Consider the following 15591-nt stretch of genomic DNA (forward strand, 5'->3'; position numbering starts at 1 on the left):
CTGAGGGATCGTCACATGGATGATGGAGAAAATTTGTTTTCCATTGCTCCAGGACCCAAATTAACAAGATCAAATTACAAGAAATGGAATTTAGTCTAAAAATCAGGAAGAACTTCTCAAGAGTGTGAGCTGTAGAACAAATTGACTCAGAAAGTGGTGGGATCTCTTTTGTTAGATGTTTTGAACCCGAAGCCAGATGCCTACCTATCAGGGGTGCTGTAACAGTGCATTCCCAACATTGGCAGGAAGTTAGACTTGATAACCTTTGATGTTCGTTTATGATTCTGTCTACTCAGAAGAAAATTCATGTGAGGGAGATGGAGAAGCTACAGAGATGATTGTGCCAGAAGAGGCGCTAGTGGGGTTATTTTTTTCCCCTCAGACTGCCACTGACTCCGTGAGGCACCAGCTATGAATGAGAGACCCAGAACCAAAAGAGAGGCTTAAACTGCAGAGATAAGATTGCAACAGTAAGGCCTTTTGGGAGGTGAGGTTTGAGCAGAAGCCTCCAACCCAGAGAATATGATAGAACCTGTGCCTAGAGAAAGGTGCAGTAGGGATAAGAAAGCATCAGGAGGTTTTGTTTTTATTAACAAGGAGGCTGTTCAATGTGGGTCACACCCCAGTAAGTGGTAGAGTATTGCAGCCTTAAACTTACTCAAAATTTCACATGCATTATCTTGGTAATCCACATGATAGACTCTGTCACTCTTAGCAATTCTGTTACACGTATATCATTTCTTAAGTAAGCGGCCTAGCCGGAGCAACTTGAACCTCCAAAGCAGACTTCTATTATTAGATCTGATTGATGTAGATTTCACAATATTTTGCATACATAACAAAGAACAGGATGCTTCATGAATTTCCTAGGTAGCTGCAGGCTGCACCAAAGGTAGTCGCTACACCCTTGATAGTATCAGGTTACTATTTTTCCATTTCCTGCGTTGCATGTTCTTCTAGCTAGCAACGTATGGGCTAAGATGACTTGATAAAAGCCCTGACGTAAAATCAAGGAAAATAACACCAGGGTGCATCTAGATAAAGTGCGCAGGAAATTATGAGCTGTACACCTGCGGTCCCCCATGCTGTTTCAGAAGTAGCACAAGACTGTTTGGGAGACAAAGGGCTTATCCACATAATGTGGATTTGAAGCTGCTTGTGCCTCAATGTGTCTGGCATTGTCTTTATGACATCTTTCCCATTGACCCGGCAGCCAGGAATTTGGCCATGCCAAGCCATCAATGGTGGTTTCTTTCTCTTGTGCACTAATAGGGAAGAGCACTGGTGTGTTGAAATCAGTGGTTGAGAGTGGTGTGTACATGGTAAACCATTAACTATGGTTTACTGCATCAAGTGAATGATACCATTATTTCTAGCCCCCTCTCAACATCTTGGCCTATGAGCAGCAGAGTTCAGTTTAAGCATCTATTTTCCCTAATTTATCCTCCCTTAAGGTTTCCTTTTCCACTTATGGTTCTGTTTTCTAGGCCCGTGACATTTTGATTGTACAAGTCATACCTTGGGTTACAGACGCTCCAGGTTGCATTTTTTCGGGTTACGGACCCGCAGAAACCAGGAAGTACCAGAATGGGTTACTTCCGGGTTTCGGTAGTCGCGCATGCGCAGAAGTGCTAAATTGCACTTTGCGCATGCGCAGAAATGCTGAATCGCAACCTGCGTGTGCGCAGATGCGCTGCTGTGGGTTGTGAACGTGCATCCCACATGGATCATGTTCGCAACCCAACCATCCACTGTACAACGAAGAGCAGTTTCTAACTTAAAACAGAAAGCAATAGAATGATCTAGAACAGCCTTCCTGTGCACATAATACATTTTATTTTATAATAAATTAAACTTTCACCCAGACTTTTTAAAAAAACAATCATGCCAATGTGGAAATATGGCAAACTGAATTTGACGATGAAGGGGGTGGGGAGAGAAGCCAAACTTTACAGCTTCATTCATTTCAAACTCCCACTCCAAGTATCTTTTGCCAGGGAAGCGTAAAGCACCTGCCTTAGATACTGGGGGGATGGGGAGTGGGACCAAGATATTGGAGAACAGAGTTGTGCATACCCCTGTCCTTAGGTGTGGTGGAAGACAGTGACCCAATGCCAGTGATGAAGTAAGATTCAGCCGGGAGTCCAGTCAGCTTCTGGTTTGGGATGAGGACACCACCTTGTTCTTTTCTTCAGGCACAAAAAAGCTGGTCATTTTCACTCACACAGCCAGAGGCCGATGAGACTTGAAGTCCAACAACTTACAGAGGGCCACAGCGCCCCCCCCCATTCCTGTATCTCTGCCCTATAGCACAGTTTCTGATTTCAGAACCATCATGGCTTTCTCCTGTGAACTACTGGAAATGGCAACCTTTTGTGAAAGTTGTGCATCTCTTTGGCTCTCAGAAGAGCCGCACTTGAGCATGTTCCAAATATCCATTCTTCCAGTTTCACTCACGAAGCAGTAGAGAATTGGGTCAGCTATACAGTTCAGACTCGTCAGTGCAGTTGTAATCCTGTAAGGTATAAACATCCTCTGGGGAGCGTCACAGCCACAGCCACAGTCACACTCACATGGCTCAACGATACTGCGAATGAACAGAACGACATGATATGGAGTGAAGCACAAAAAGAAAGTGACGACGATGCTCAGCAATAAGTGGTTGATTTTCCTCTTGTCCCTGTTCCGGGTTGCTTGATTGTTCTTCACGGCTCGGTATATTTTCTGGTAGCAGAAGACCATGATGGCCAGTGGGATTGCATACCCCACAACCACACGGTAAAAGTTCAATTGGGCCTGCCAGTTTACTAGAGGGTATGTATCATAACAAAATGTATGGTTTGTGGATACAAATGTTTCATTAAATATGTCTTCGTTCTTTAAAACCTGATAGTTTGACATGATTTCGAAGGCCCAGACAAAGACAGAGGCAAGCAAGGCAAATCTTCTTGTACGCAAATAATGGAATCTCATTGGGTAGACTACAGCTAAGTATCTATCAATGGAAATGCAGGTGAGAAATGCTGAGCTGGTATAATAATTCAAGTACTTAAGGAAAACAGAAAAAGTGCAAAGTTGCTGGGAAAGGTCCCAGTTATCCCCATTCTGAGCATAATAAATCCATAGAGGCAGGGTCAAAGTGTAAAGCAGGTCAGCTAAAGCTAAACTTAAAAGATAGATGCCCAACTCATTTTTTTGCTTTATTTGGCTGTAGGATATATAAAGGGATGCAGAGTTGGCAGGAATACTGATAATAATCAAAATGCTGTAGAGAACAGGAAACAAATGTTGATCTAGTTCGTAAGTTACAAGACAAGTTGTTGCATTGCATAATGATTTATTACAGGCCATTCTTTCCATTAAGACCAGTTCACTCCAGATGGAAGGGATATGATGCCAAAAATTACTAGTTGTCTCAATCCAAGTTTGGGTCACAGAAGAGCAGATAATAGGTTCTTATGGTCCAGATTGTCAACCTTCACCAAAATGCAATTCACTGCGTTTTGTTTTTGTTTCTTTGCTGCAAAGGAGAGAAAGGAAAGATGCAATTAGATGGTTTGTTTAGTTAATCTGATCGAGACAATTGTCAATGATGCTCAAAGCAAAAAACAGTAGTAAAAGGATGGAGATGATTAAAGGTACTGCTGTACATCTGTCATTTTGGGTGGCTTTAGGGTCTCTTTCCCTCTTTTAAAATTCTGAAAGGAAGGAAAACTGAGCAATGAAGGACCATCAAGAAGGAATGGCTCATGTCCAGAACAATCTCTGAGGGAGAAAATAACACAGCACAGATTAGAATAGCTACAAAGAAGTACAAAAAGGGAGCCAATGTAGTTAAATTGCAGGATCACTTGCTGAAAGAAGAAAAATAAAAAGACCACAAACTGTAGTGAACTCTGATAAGGTAAGCAAAGGAAGAATGTGTGAAGCAAATTCCAAAAAGCAGAAAAGCAAACATTTATTTAAATGCACCATTAGCAAGAATCCACCCAATGAGACGGAACAAGGTCTAGACAAAGAAAAAATGTGGGGGGATTAAAATACCTGAGGGAGGACAGAGAGGTCACAGAGAAGGTAGATAAATTCTTTGCATTGGTTTTTACTGTGGAATCATAGAATTGTAGAGTTGGAAGGGACCCCAAGTCCAACCCCTGCAACGCAGGAATCTCAAGTGAAGCATCCATGACAGATGGCCATCTAACCTCTGCTAAAAACCTCCAAGGAAGGAGAGTCCGTAACCTCCTGAGGGAGATTGTTTCCATGTTGAACAGCTCTTACTGTCAGAAAGTTTTTTCCTGATGTTTAGTTGGAATCTCCTTTCTTGTAACTTGAAGCCGTTGGTTTAAGTCCTACCCTTCAGAGCAGGAGAAAACAAGCTTCTTTCCTCTTCCATGTGGCAGCTCTTCAGATATTTGAAGATGAACATCATATCTCCTCTTTTCCAGGCTAAACATACCCAGCTCCTTCAACCATAAAGCTTGATTTCCAGACCCTTGATCATCTTGGTTGCCCTCCTCAGCACACATTCTAGCTTCTCAATATCCTTCCTAAATTGTGGTGCCCAGACTTGGACACAGTATTCCAGGTGTGGTCTGACCAAGGCAGAATAGAGTGGGACTATTATTTCCCTGGATCTGGACACTATATTTCAGTATAAGGCAAGTTTCTGTCTTCCTATATAACACAACATTCCATTCATAGAATCATAGAATCATAGAGTTGGAAGAGACCACAAGGGCCATCAAGTCCAACCCCCTGCCAAGCAGGAAACACCATCAGAGCACTCCTGACATATGGTTGTCAAGCCTCTGCTTAAAGACCTCCAAAGAAGGAGACTCCACCACACTCCTTGGCAGCAAATTCCACTGTCGAACAGCTCTTCAGATGACATTCATTCAAGAGTTCACCAAAAATACACTACAAAGAAGAAGTCCAGAATATGAAACAACATGGCTTAGTATGAATGAGTGAGTGAGGGCACTCTACTCCTCTCTAGTCATTCTGCAGCTGTGTTACACTGAGGTAAAGCCATAGTTTGGCCCAGCATGTTGTCCAAACCCAAGTTCATAAGTGGTTTGCCCAGATAAGCTCATATCTTAGATCTGGGCAAACCACGAGCCATGATTGTTTGGAATTGGGCTGGGGGAGAAATTTGCATTTGCTGGTGAACCAACCTAATTCACGCTTCTGAAATAGGGGCATGGGCAAAACACAGCCATCCTTCAAAATTCACACTTCTCTGTATTTTACAATGCAGTTTTCCAGCCAAGTAATGTTTACTAAACGAAATGCATTTACAGTGGTGCCTCGCAAGACGAAATTAATCCGTTCCGCGAGTCTCTTCGTTTAGCGGTTTTTTTGTCTTGCGAAGCAACCCTATTAGCTGCTTAGCGGATTAGCGCTATTAGCGGTTTAGCGGCTATTAAAGGCTTAGCGGATTAGCGGCTAAAAGGCTATTAGCGGCTTAGCGGCTTAGAAAAGGGGGGGGGAAGCGGAAAAAAATCAGAACACTCGCAAGGCGTTTTTGTCTTGCAAAGCAAGCCCATAGGGAAAATCGTCTTGCGAAGCAGCTCAAAAACGGAAAATCCTTTCGTCTAGCGGGTTTTCCGTCTTGCGAGGCATTCGTCTTGCGGGGCACCACTGTACTAGAGTAAGGTGTGCATAAACATGCATATATGCCTGAAAACAGCATACAGAAATGAATTATATAACAGGAAAACGCTTTGCAGAAATGTGTTTATTAGGCAAAATTGCAAGCAAATATTTGTATTAGGAGAAATTCTTACTAAAATGCTGCTGAATTTTCATGAGGATAGAAATGCAGAGAACTAAAGTTAAGAGGAGGGTGGAATGAGGAACCTAGAGAAACTGAAATTGACAGATTTGCCCATCTCTAGACTGGAGAGTGCTAAACCACAATCTAAGGTTTGCACGACATGCTAAGCCAAAGAAGCCTGTGTGTGAGAGATGCAGGGCTGGAGCAATAGTGCACACTATACACTAGTAATGTGAGACATTAATGGGAGTGGATATATGTCATTTGATCAGCGTTGTAGACCCTAGCCAATAAGTGCTTTGACCTTCAAGAATCCACACTGCACACTTGCTAAAATAAATGTACAGTGGTGCCTCGCAAGACGAAATTAATTCGTTCCGCAAGTTTTTTCTTCTTGCGAGTTTTTCGTCTTGCGAAGCACGGTTTTCCATAGGAATGCATTGAAAATCAATTAATGTGTTCCTATGGAAACTGCTTGCCAGGCTGGCGGTGCGGAGAAGGGCTTTTCTCCCCACCGCAAGCCTTCAGGACAGGTACGGGAACAGAGGGGAAGGGGCGCAGCGCTTCTCCTCTGTTCCCGGGGCTTGCGGTGGGAGGAGGGTTTTTCCTCCCCACCGCCAACATTCAGAACAGCATTCTGAATGTTGGCAGTGGGAAGGAAAACCCTCCTCCCACCGCAAGTCTTCAGGACAACCATCCGAAGGCTGGCGCGGGGAGAAGGGCTTTCCGCCCCACCGCCAGCCTTCGGAAGGCTCCTCCGAAGGCTGGCGGTGGGGAGAAAAGCCCTTCTCCCCGCGCCAGCCTTCGGAGGAGCCTTCTGAAGGCTGGCGCGGGGAGAAGGTCTTTCCGCCCCACCGCCAGCCTTCGGAGGAGGTCCGAGGACAGTGGGGAAGACGCGCTGCGCTTCCCCGCTGTCCTGGAGATTTCCCTATGGGCTTTCGTCTTGCGAAGCAAGCCCATAGGGAAATTCGTTTTGCGAAGCGCCTCCAAAACGGAAAACCCTTTCGTCTAGCGGGTTTTCCGTCTTGCGAGGCATTCGTCTTGCGGGGTACCACTGTAGTAGCAGGAGGGTGGGTGGGGGAGGAAGGTCACTTTTCACACTAATCTGTATGGATTTGTGTTTGGGGAAAAATAACTGTAGGAAGAGAATTATGACTATTATATTTATTTATATCCTGCCTTTTCCCCAGCCTGAGACTCAAGGCGGCTTACACAGATGAAACAGAACAAGCTAAAAACGTAGAAAAGACTATCATTAAAATGTAGTTAAACACTAATAGAATTAAAATAATATACAAAGATCCATTAAAAACAAAGACAATAACAATAAAACCCCCACAGCACCAGCCTTTTCCTTAAAAACAATCAGATCACAAAGGCCTTTTGAAATAGAAAAGGACAGAAGGACAGAAAGGAGGGAGCCGGTCTAAACTTTTTTAGGAAGGGAGTTCCAAAGTCTGGGAGCAGCCAGCAAGAAGAATTTGTCTGGGTTAGAATCATAGAATCATAGAGTTGGAAGAGACCACAAGGGCCATCGAGTCCAACCCCCTGCCAAGCAGGAAACACCATCAGAGCACTCCTGACATATAGTTGTCAAGCCTCTGCTTAAAGACCTCCAAAGTAGGAGACTCCAGGACTTCCGGGTTGGCGTGATCTGGAAATGGCGGATTCCCTCCGAGCTCCGGAGGGAATCGGCTCAGCTGAGGACGGGTCTTTGCCACGCCGGCGACGCGGGGACCCTTAAAAACCGCAGGCGCGGAAGCCTGCGGACTGAAGACTCGGCGGGTGCCTTAAGCGCCCCCGATTCACGAAGAGCCTTTTTAAAGGCTACGGAGAGGATACGGGGGGTGGCGTGGCACTGAGAGTCGATCGCTACCTCGGTTGAGCAAAGCCGCGAGCCATGACTGGAGAGCGCTGACTTCCTTCCTTGAGATTTGGACTGAAAAGAACAACCCGTGAGTAAGACGGAATTTGGTTTTAAGAATATTATCCCGTGAATTGGAGACGACTGGGGGTGTGCTAAAAGGAAGTCCGCACCCCCCCTTTGCAGACGATCTAAAGCAACGACATAAGAACTAAGCTGGAGAGCCTACCCTTTGAGGGGTGAGTTAAAAAGACATTAACTTCCAAGATTTGGTAAAAAGAAAATTTTGAGCTGGAGAGTGGAGCTTTGGAAGCTTTCTTTTTGCTGTAAACAACCCCCCCTCCCGGGCCCGGGAGCGTCCTGTTTTGGAGCTTGTGCAGGAGGTGCAGTGTTTGACAGCTGTCAAAGCTGTCAAACGGACATTTAAAGTGGAAAAATTGTTATTTAAGATCCCTCTGGACCAAAATGTGGTACAATTGAACTAAAATTGTTGGAAACAAAGTAATAACAACAAGTTAGAGGATTGTTGGGGGGAAAAAAAGAATACCAAGTAACCAGATTCCCTCTAGGGGGAATTTTGTGAAATTACAATGGCTATGGATGGAAAGTTACTAGTGGAAATCGAAAGAATGTTTCATTTGGTGGGAATCTTACAAGAACAGAGTCTGGCTATGAATAAACAACTTATGACCTTGACTTCTGGAACAAGCAGCTCTGTTGAATGTAATGAGGACCCGAATGAGAAAGTATCCACAGCTGCATCGGAAATGACATCTAAAGAAGTGGAAGAGTCTAAACAAGAAAAAGAGAAAGTAAAGTTGGAAAGTACCAACCAGAAATGGACACCTGTGGGAAACAGGCAAGGAGATCTCTGGAGTAAATTTACCACCAATCTGCGAAAGATGCAAAAGATGAAAGTGGAGATCCCGGGAATTTATGGAATACAGGAACTGAAAATAAAGAAATATAATTGGGGCCTCCACTGTGATTCTGACTTTGATTTTGAAGATGCAGGTTTTGTGGAAATTTTCCAGCAGCTGTTTCCAAATACCCTTATGGGAAGAGACTATGGGTTGATGGTGATAGAACTCTTTCGAGATTCGACGACCGACAAAGAGGATTACCAACAAGACCGGCGGAGAGGGACTGAAAGAGATTTGAAAGCCTCGGATGTGAGGAACCCAGGCTAAGAACTGTTATTTTGGACATGCACTTGGAAGGGACGAAAACCGGGGATGGGAGGGAGGGAAGAATGGTTTTATAAAAAAATACTCAAGTCAATGGGGTTTAGTTAAACATGATCTTTATTTAAGATAAAATGGGAAATCGATGGAAGGGAATTTGGGTCCAACTTAGAAAAAATCTATTTTCTGTTATAAAAGGTGTAATATTAAGATGGTCAAGACGAGAAATACCAACTTGCTGACATAATTTTGGGAATTGGGATGCAAGAGAGGGGGTGGGGGGAAGTCAGGGAACAGGGTTAGGAAAATAAGATCTTCTGAAATTTTACATGTTTTTGCTTTTCTTTTTTGTGTGTGTGTGTGTTTATGTGTCTATATAAAAGGTGAAAAACCAATAAAAATTTTATAAAAAAAAAAACAAAGTAGGAGACTCCACCACACTCCTTGGCAGAAAATTCCACTGTCGAACAGCTCTTACTGTCAGGAAGTTCTTCCTAATGTTTAGGTGGAATCTTCTTTCTTGTAGTTTGGATCCATTGCTCTGTGTCCGCTTCTCTGGAGCAGCAGAAAACAACCTTTCTCCCTCCTCTATGTGACATCCTTTTATATATTTGAACATGGCTATCATATCACCCCTTAACCTCCTCTTCTCCAGGCTAAACATGCCCAGCTCCCTTAGCCGTTCCTCATAAGGCATCGTTTCCAGGCCTTTGACCATTTTGGTTGCCCTCCTCTGGACACGTTCCAGTTTGTCAGTGTCCTTCTTGAACTGTGGTGCCCAGAACTGGGTTCTTGCTGATACCTTTGCAACAATTGCACTCTCCAAGTGCAGAAAAACTTTTGTTTGGAAGCAGCTCTGAAATTGCTAGTCCTAGAATCATAGAATAGAATCATAGAGTTGGAAGAGACCACAAGGGCCATCGAGTCCAACCCCCTGCCAAGCAGGAAACACCATCAGAGCACTCCTGACATATGGTTGTCAAGCCTCTGCTTAAAGACCTCCAAAGTAGGAGACTCCACCACACTCCTTGGCAGCAAATTCCACTGTCGAACAGCTCTTACTGTCAGGAAGTTCTTCCTAATGTTTAGGTGGAATCTTCTTTCTTGTAGTTTGGCTCCATTGCTCCGTGTCCGCTTCTCTGGAGCAGCAGAAAACAACCTTTCTCCCTCCTCTATGTGACATCCTTTTATATATTTGAACATGGCTATCATATCACCCCTTAACCTCCTCTTCTCCAGGCTAAACATGCCCAGCTCCCTTAGCCGTTCCTCATAAGGCATCGTTTCCAGGCCTTTGACCATTTTGGTTGCCCTCCTCTGGACACGTTCCAGTTTGTCCGTGTCCTTCTTGAATTGTGGTGCCCAGAACTGGACACAGTACTCCAGGTGTGGTCTGACCAGAGCAGAATACAGTGGCACTATTACTTCCCTTGATCTAGATGCTATACTCCTATTGATGCAGCCCAGAATTGCATTGGCTTTTTTAGCTGCCGCGTCACACTGTTGGCTCATGTCAAGTTTGTGGTCAACCAAGACTCCTAGATCCTTTTCACATGTACTGCTCTCAAGCCAGGTGTCCCCCATCTTGTATTTGTGCCTCTCATTTTTTTTTTGCCCAAGTGCAATACTTTACATTTCTCCCTGTTAAAATTCATTTTGTTTGTTTTTGCCCAGTTCTCTAATCTGTCAAGGTCATTTTGAAGTGTGATCCTGTCCTCTGGGATGTTAGCCACCCCTCCCAGTTTGGTGTCATCTGCAAATTTGATCAGGATGCCCTTGAGTCCATCATCCAAGTCGTTGATAAAGATGTTGAATAAGACTGGGCCCAAGACAGAACCCTGTGGCACCCCACTAGTCACTCTTCTCCAGGATGAAGAGGAACCATTGATGAGCACCCTTTGGGTTCGGTCAGTCAGCCAGTTACAAATCCACTGAGTGGTAGCAGAGTCAAGACCGCATTTTACCAGCTTCTTTACAAGAATATCATGGGGCACCTTGTCAAATGCCTTGCTGAAATCAAGGTAGGCTACATCCACTGCGTTCCCTTCATCTACCAGGCTTGTAATTCTGTCAAAAAACGAGATCAGGTTAGTCTGACATGACTTATTTTTCAGAAATCCATGTTGACTATTGGTGATCACAGCATTCCTTTCTAGGTGCTCACAGACTGTTTGCTTAATGATCTGCTCCAGAATCTTCCCTGGTATTGATGTCAGACTGACTGGGCGGTAATTATTTGGGTCCTCTCTTTTCCCCTTTTTGAAAATAGGGACAACATTTGCCCTCCTCCAGTCTGCCGGGACTTCGCCTGTTCTCCAGGAATTCTCAAAGATGACTGCCAGTGGTTCTGAGATCACATCTGCCAGTTCTTTTAATACTCTTGGGTGCAGTTCATCTGGCCCTGGAGACTTGAATACATCTAAACTAGCCAAATATTCTTGTACTATCTCCTTAGTTATTCTGGGCTGTGTTTCCTTTGCTGAATCATTTGCTCCAAATTCTTCAGGTCGGGCATTGTTTTCTTTATCGGAGAAGACTGAGGCAAAGAAGGCATTGAGGAGTTCAGCCCTTTCTGTGTCCCCTGTTTGCATTTCACCATCTTCTCCTCTGAGTGACCCCACTGTTTCTTTGTTCTTCCTTTTGCTACGAACATACCCATAAAAGCCTTTTTTGTTGCTTTTAACCTCTCTAGCAAGCCTGAGTTCATTCTGTGCTTTAGCTTTTCTGACTTTGTGTCTACACGTGCTGGCTATTTGTCTGAATTCCTCTTTGGTGGTTTCCCCCCTTTTCCATTTTTTGTACACATCCTTTTTTAATCTTAATTCAGTTAAAAGTTCTTTAGATAGCCACCCTGGCTTCTTTAGGCACCTTCCATGTTTCCGTCTCATTGGTATTGCCTGACGTTGTGCTTTTACTATCTCCCTCTTAACAAACTCCCAGCCATCATGAACTCCCTTTCCTTTTAGTATTGCTGTCCATGGGATCTCACCCAGCACTTCCCTAAGTTTTATGAAGTCGGCTTTCTTAAAGTCAAGAAATTGAGTCCTAGTATGCTTGGCTGCTCCTTTCCGCTGTATAGTAAACTTCAGAAGAGCATGATCACTCGCGCCTAATGATCCATCCACATCTACCCCACTAACCAGGTCATCAACATTGGTTAGGACCAGATCTAAAATGGCTGTTCCTCTTGTTGCTTCTCCCACTTTCTGGACAATGAAGTTGTCTGCAAGGCCAGTGAGGAATCTGTTTGACCTTATGCTCTTGGCTGAGTTTGACGTCCAACAAATATCCGGGTAATTGAAGTCCCCCATTACTACTATCTCCCTTCCTTTTGCATGCTTGGCCATCTGTTCCAGGAAGGCATCATCTATGTCCTCCGTTTGGCTTGGGGATCTATAGTAAACTCCCACAATGAGGTCTCTGTTATTCTTCTCTCCCTTAATTTTGACCCAAATGCTCTCACTTTGGCTTTGAGGTTCTAAATCTTGGATCTCTTCACAGGTATACACATCCCTGACATATAACGCCACTCCTCCTCCTTTCTTGTCTGGTCTGTTTCTCTGAAATAGATTGTATCCCCCCATTATTACATTCCAATCGTGGGACTTATCCCACCAGGTTTCAGAGTAGACCCATGGAAAGGCACGAACCTTAATTATTCAGGTCCATTAACTTCAGCGGGTCTGTTCTGAGCAGGACTAGCACAGGATAGAACCCTGGAGGTTTTTCTTAGAGTTATAAACTGGTTCATAATAATTGCACTTGTCAAGTTGTTTTCCAGCACACACACACACACACACACATTATTGCAGGCTTCTGAAGCAGGGGGTATTAGTTAACTGGCCATTACAGAGAGCAACTCTAACAGTGGTGTAACGTGGGTTGTCAGTGCCCAGGACCGCGTGAAGGGGTGGGAGGGAAGCAGATGAAGTACTCGTGCACATTCAACTGCCTAATGGCATCCGCATCACCCAGGAGATCACAGCCACAGAAATAAGAAAAGAAGAGTCATTCTGTAGTCTGGAAAGGCCACTTCCTGGTTCGTATGGAGAAGCCATTTTCAATGGAGCCCAGCAACGGAAACCCACAGCTGTATTGAGGTGGCACCAGGTGTTGAATTTTTTGTGCCCCTAACAATTTTGCACCTGTGCTATGCCACTGAATTCTAAACAGGTGTATTTAGAAGAAAATCCCACTAAATGTGTTTAAGACGTCAGTCATAAAATTGAGCTTAGAATAGGGGTATGTTTGCTGAAGTACACAAGGAGAGCCTCCTTGTTCAGGCCAATGGCCCATCGAGTTCAACATCCTTTTCTCCCAGTGGCAAATCCAATGCTTGTGGGAGCCCTGAAAGCAAGGCCTGAGTGCAACAAGACTTTACTCACTTGTGATCCCCATCGGCTGGTATTCGAAGGAGGATGACTATGCCCATCAATGATAGCCTTATCCTCCATGAAGTTGTCAAATCCATAAACTCATATACTCAGAATTGTAGAGTTGGAAAGGACCATAAGGGTCATCTAGTCCAATCCCCTCCAATGCAGGAATTTTTTGTCCAACATAGGGCTCGAACCCATGATCCGAGATCAAGGGTCTCTTTTTATAACAATTTTTAATTGAATTTTCAAACAATTAACATATATACTTCAATAAATAACAATTTTGTCTTTGCTTGACTCCCCACCCCATTTCCCATGGTGTTTTAATTTATCCCCCTCTACTGCGCATTGCATGAGATTAAGAGTCTCGTGCTCTACTGACTGAGCTATCTTCTTTGAAAGCTGTCCGTGTTGATGGCCATCACTCTATTGCAGAATACCTGGAACTCAGAGAACATTCAGCAACACTTCCTATCTATAGAAGCTCTCTCTCTCTCTCTCTCTCTCTCTCTCTCTGCCAATACAGTGGTATTTGCATGCACTCAGAGATAAGGGGGACGATGGAGACCTGATGAACTCTTGTTGCACTTGTGTCTGAGTGCACGCTTGCATGCACACACTAAGGACAAAAGCGTTTTCTGAAAGAGAGGACAGAGATTTACCGTGGACAGATTCCAGAAAGACGGGACAATTGGAGCACAAGGCCGCAACCTTTTACAAAGCTGTTCTTTATTAATCACCCCCTTAGATGCTAGCTGCCCTCCACTGGCTTCCGAAACAGTTTAGTGGAGGGATCCAACAATTTATTTATTTTTTTATGTCATAAAATGTATATACTTCTTGACTGTAAAAAGGACCATGGAGCAGGTGTTCACCCACCCACATCAACACAGGGCACAGGGAGGGGGAAAAAAGAAAAGAAAGCCAAGGGTGCGCCAGCCAATCTATCCATACAATGCTCCAAGGCCTGGGCCAGAAAAACATTACTGATCTGTTTCTTTGTTTGTATATAGTTTTTAGAAGTTACAGGTCAATGTATTTTGAAACAGTTTATGTCATTGTCTGTCAAGAGGAAACCTCTTGTGTCACTCTTAGTTTGATGACATAGATGCCAAATCCCTGGGGCGCTGCGTGCCCAAACATGAAAGTGCTGGGCACCCATAAATTTCAGTGTCAGGGCCATGCACGCTGCATGGCACCCACAGTCCCGGGCACCCACAGTCAAAGGCCCAAGCTGGCACTGCTGTTTGATGATCTCGAACAGATCTCGTAGTTTCAGCCTTTATACCTAGCCTGAAACCTGTATTTCTAATTAAAACCACTCAGCAGACCATATTTCGTACCATTATAAGAGTATTTTGTAAGAATTAGGACTTACCTTACTTCAGTTGTGACCTGCTCTGCTGCTTTGTTTTAGTTACTTTAGACACTTCAGCCTCAGAAGACAATGTGCTCTAATGAGAACCATTTCTCATGCAGAGACAGGAAATTGCTAGAGTAGTCTGCTTTGAGAGGTTAGGAAAAAGAGGAAACAACTTTGCAGCTGCTGGTGGTGATGGGAGGAAACCATGGTTTCTTTTCTGCCCACATGATCTGGAGCTTAAATCTTTTCACACTAATACTATTTGTACAGGGAAAGGGGCCATAAGGCTCACCAAGTCTTTAACTTACCAGAGAGGGAACACTAAAAGGATTACTATAGGGCTGGAGAGTCAGTCTGGATGATATTTGTGGGGGTCTCTTCAAGGCCTGTGATGTTCTCTGTGAGAGGTAAAAACCTGCAAGAGAAAATCTGTTGAACCAGCCAGAGCAGTCTCTCTCTTAGGTGCTCTCACCAACATCTCAAAGAGTGAGTTACGTTGCCATAGTGACAACTAAGTGATGGTCCTGTCCAGGAAGAGGACACATATTTCCTCACCTCCGTCATCTTAGGAAAACCATAACAGACCAAGGGAATATCTCTGTGTGAGAGACTTTGGACTGATGCTGTAATCTGGAGAGACAGAGACATGTGTTTGCGCTTCCTTGGAAGCCTAATGGGGAAGTAAAGACACCACAGTTTCCACTGATCATAATTCCAAGGAAACCAAACCCTGGGAAAGCACAGGTCATCCTGGAGTCACTCCTTGAAGATTGAGATGTGTAATATAATGATAAGAATAATTTATTATTTGTACCCCACCCATCTGACTGAGTTTCCCCAGCGACTCTGGGTGGCTCTCAACAAAGATTAAAAATACATTAAAATGTCACACATTAAAAACTTCCCTGAACAGGGCTGCCTTCAGATGTTTTCTAAATGTCAGGTAGTTATTTATCTCTTTGACATCTGATGGGAGGGCGTTCCACAGGGCGGGCGCCACTACTGAGAAGGCCTTCTGCTTGGTT

At 44.1% G+C, this 15591-nt stretch overlaps 1 protein-coding gene across 3 annotated transcripts; it reads right to left on the minus strand.

Annotated features, from left to right (window-relative positions):
• Window positions 1–570: 570 nt before the first annotated feature.
• GPR65 (G protein-coupled receptor 65) lies at window positions 571–14682 on the minus strand. Of its 3 annotated transcripts, XR_014222189.1 has the most exons (3): window positions 14582–14682; window positions 2047–3520; window positions 571–1372 (listed from the first exon to the last, which is right to left on the minus strand). XR_014222189.1 is itself a non-coding variant. In XM_082234078.1 (2 exons), the coding sequence occupies exon 2, from the start codon at window positions 3358–3360 to the stop codon at window positions 2305–2307; it is 1056 nt and encodes a 351-aa protein (XP_082090204.1). In that variant the 5' UTR covers window positions 3361–3520; window positions 14582–14682; the 3' UTR covers window positions 1799–2304. The 3 variants fall into 3 exon arrangements, 2 of the variants coding, with proteins under 2 accessions (XP_082090204.1, XP_082090205.1); XM_082234078.1 differs by lacking the exon at window positions 571–1372 and having other exon boundaries at window positions 1799–3520; XM_082234079.1 differs by lacking the exon at window positions 571–1372 and having other exon boundaries at window positions 1799–3520; window positions 14587–14669.
• Between the last annotated feature and the right edge of the window lie 909 nt (window positions 14683–15591).

The sequence above is a fragment of the Podarcis vaucheri genome (genome assembly GCF_965113315.1).
Source record: "Podarcis vaucheri genome assembly, chromosome: 1".
Classification (NCBI taxonomy): domain Eukaryota; kingdom Metazoa; phylum Chordata; class Lepidosauria; order Squamata; family Lacertidae; genus Podarcis; species Podarcis vaucheri.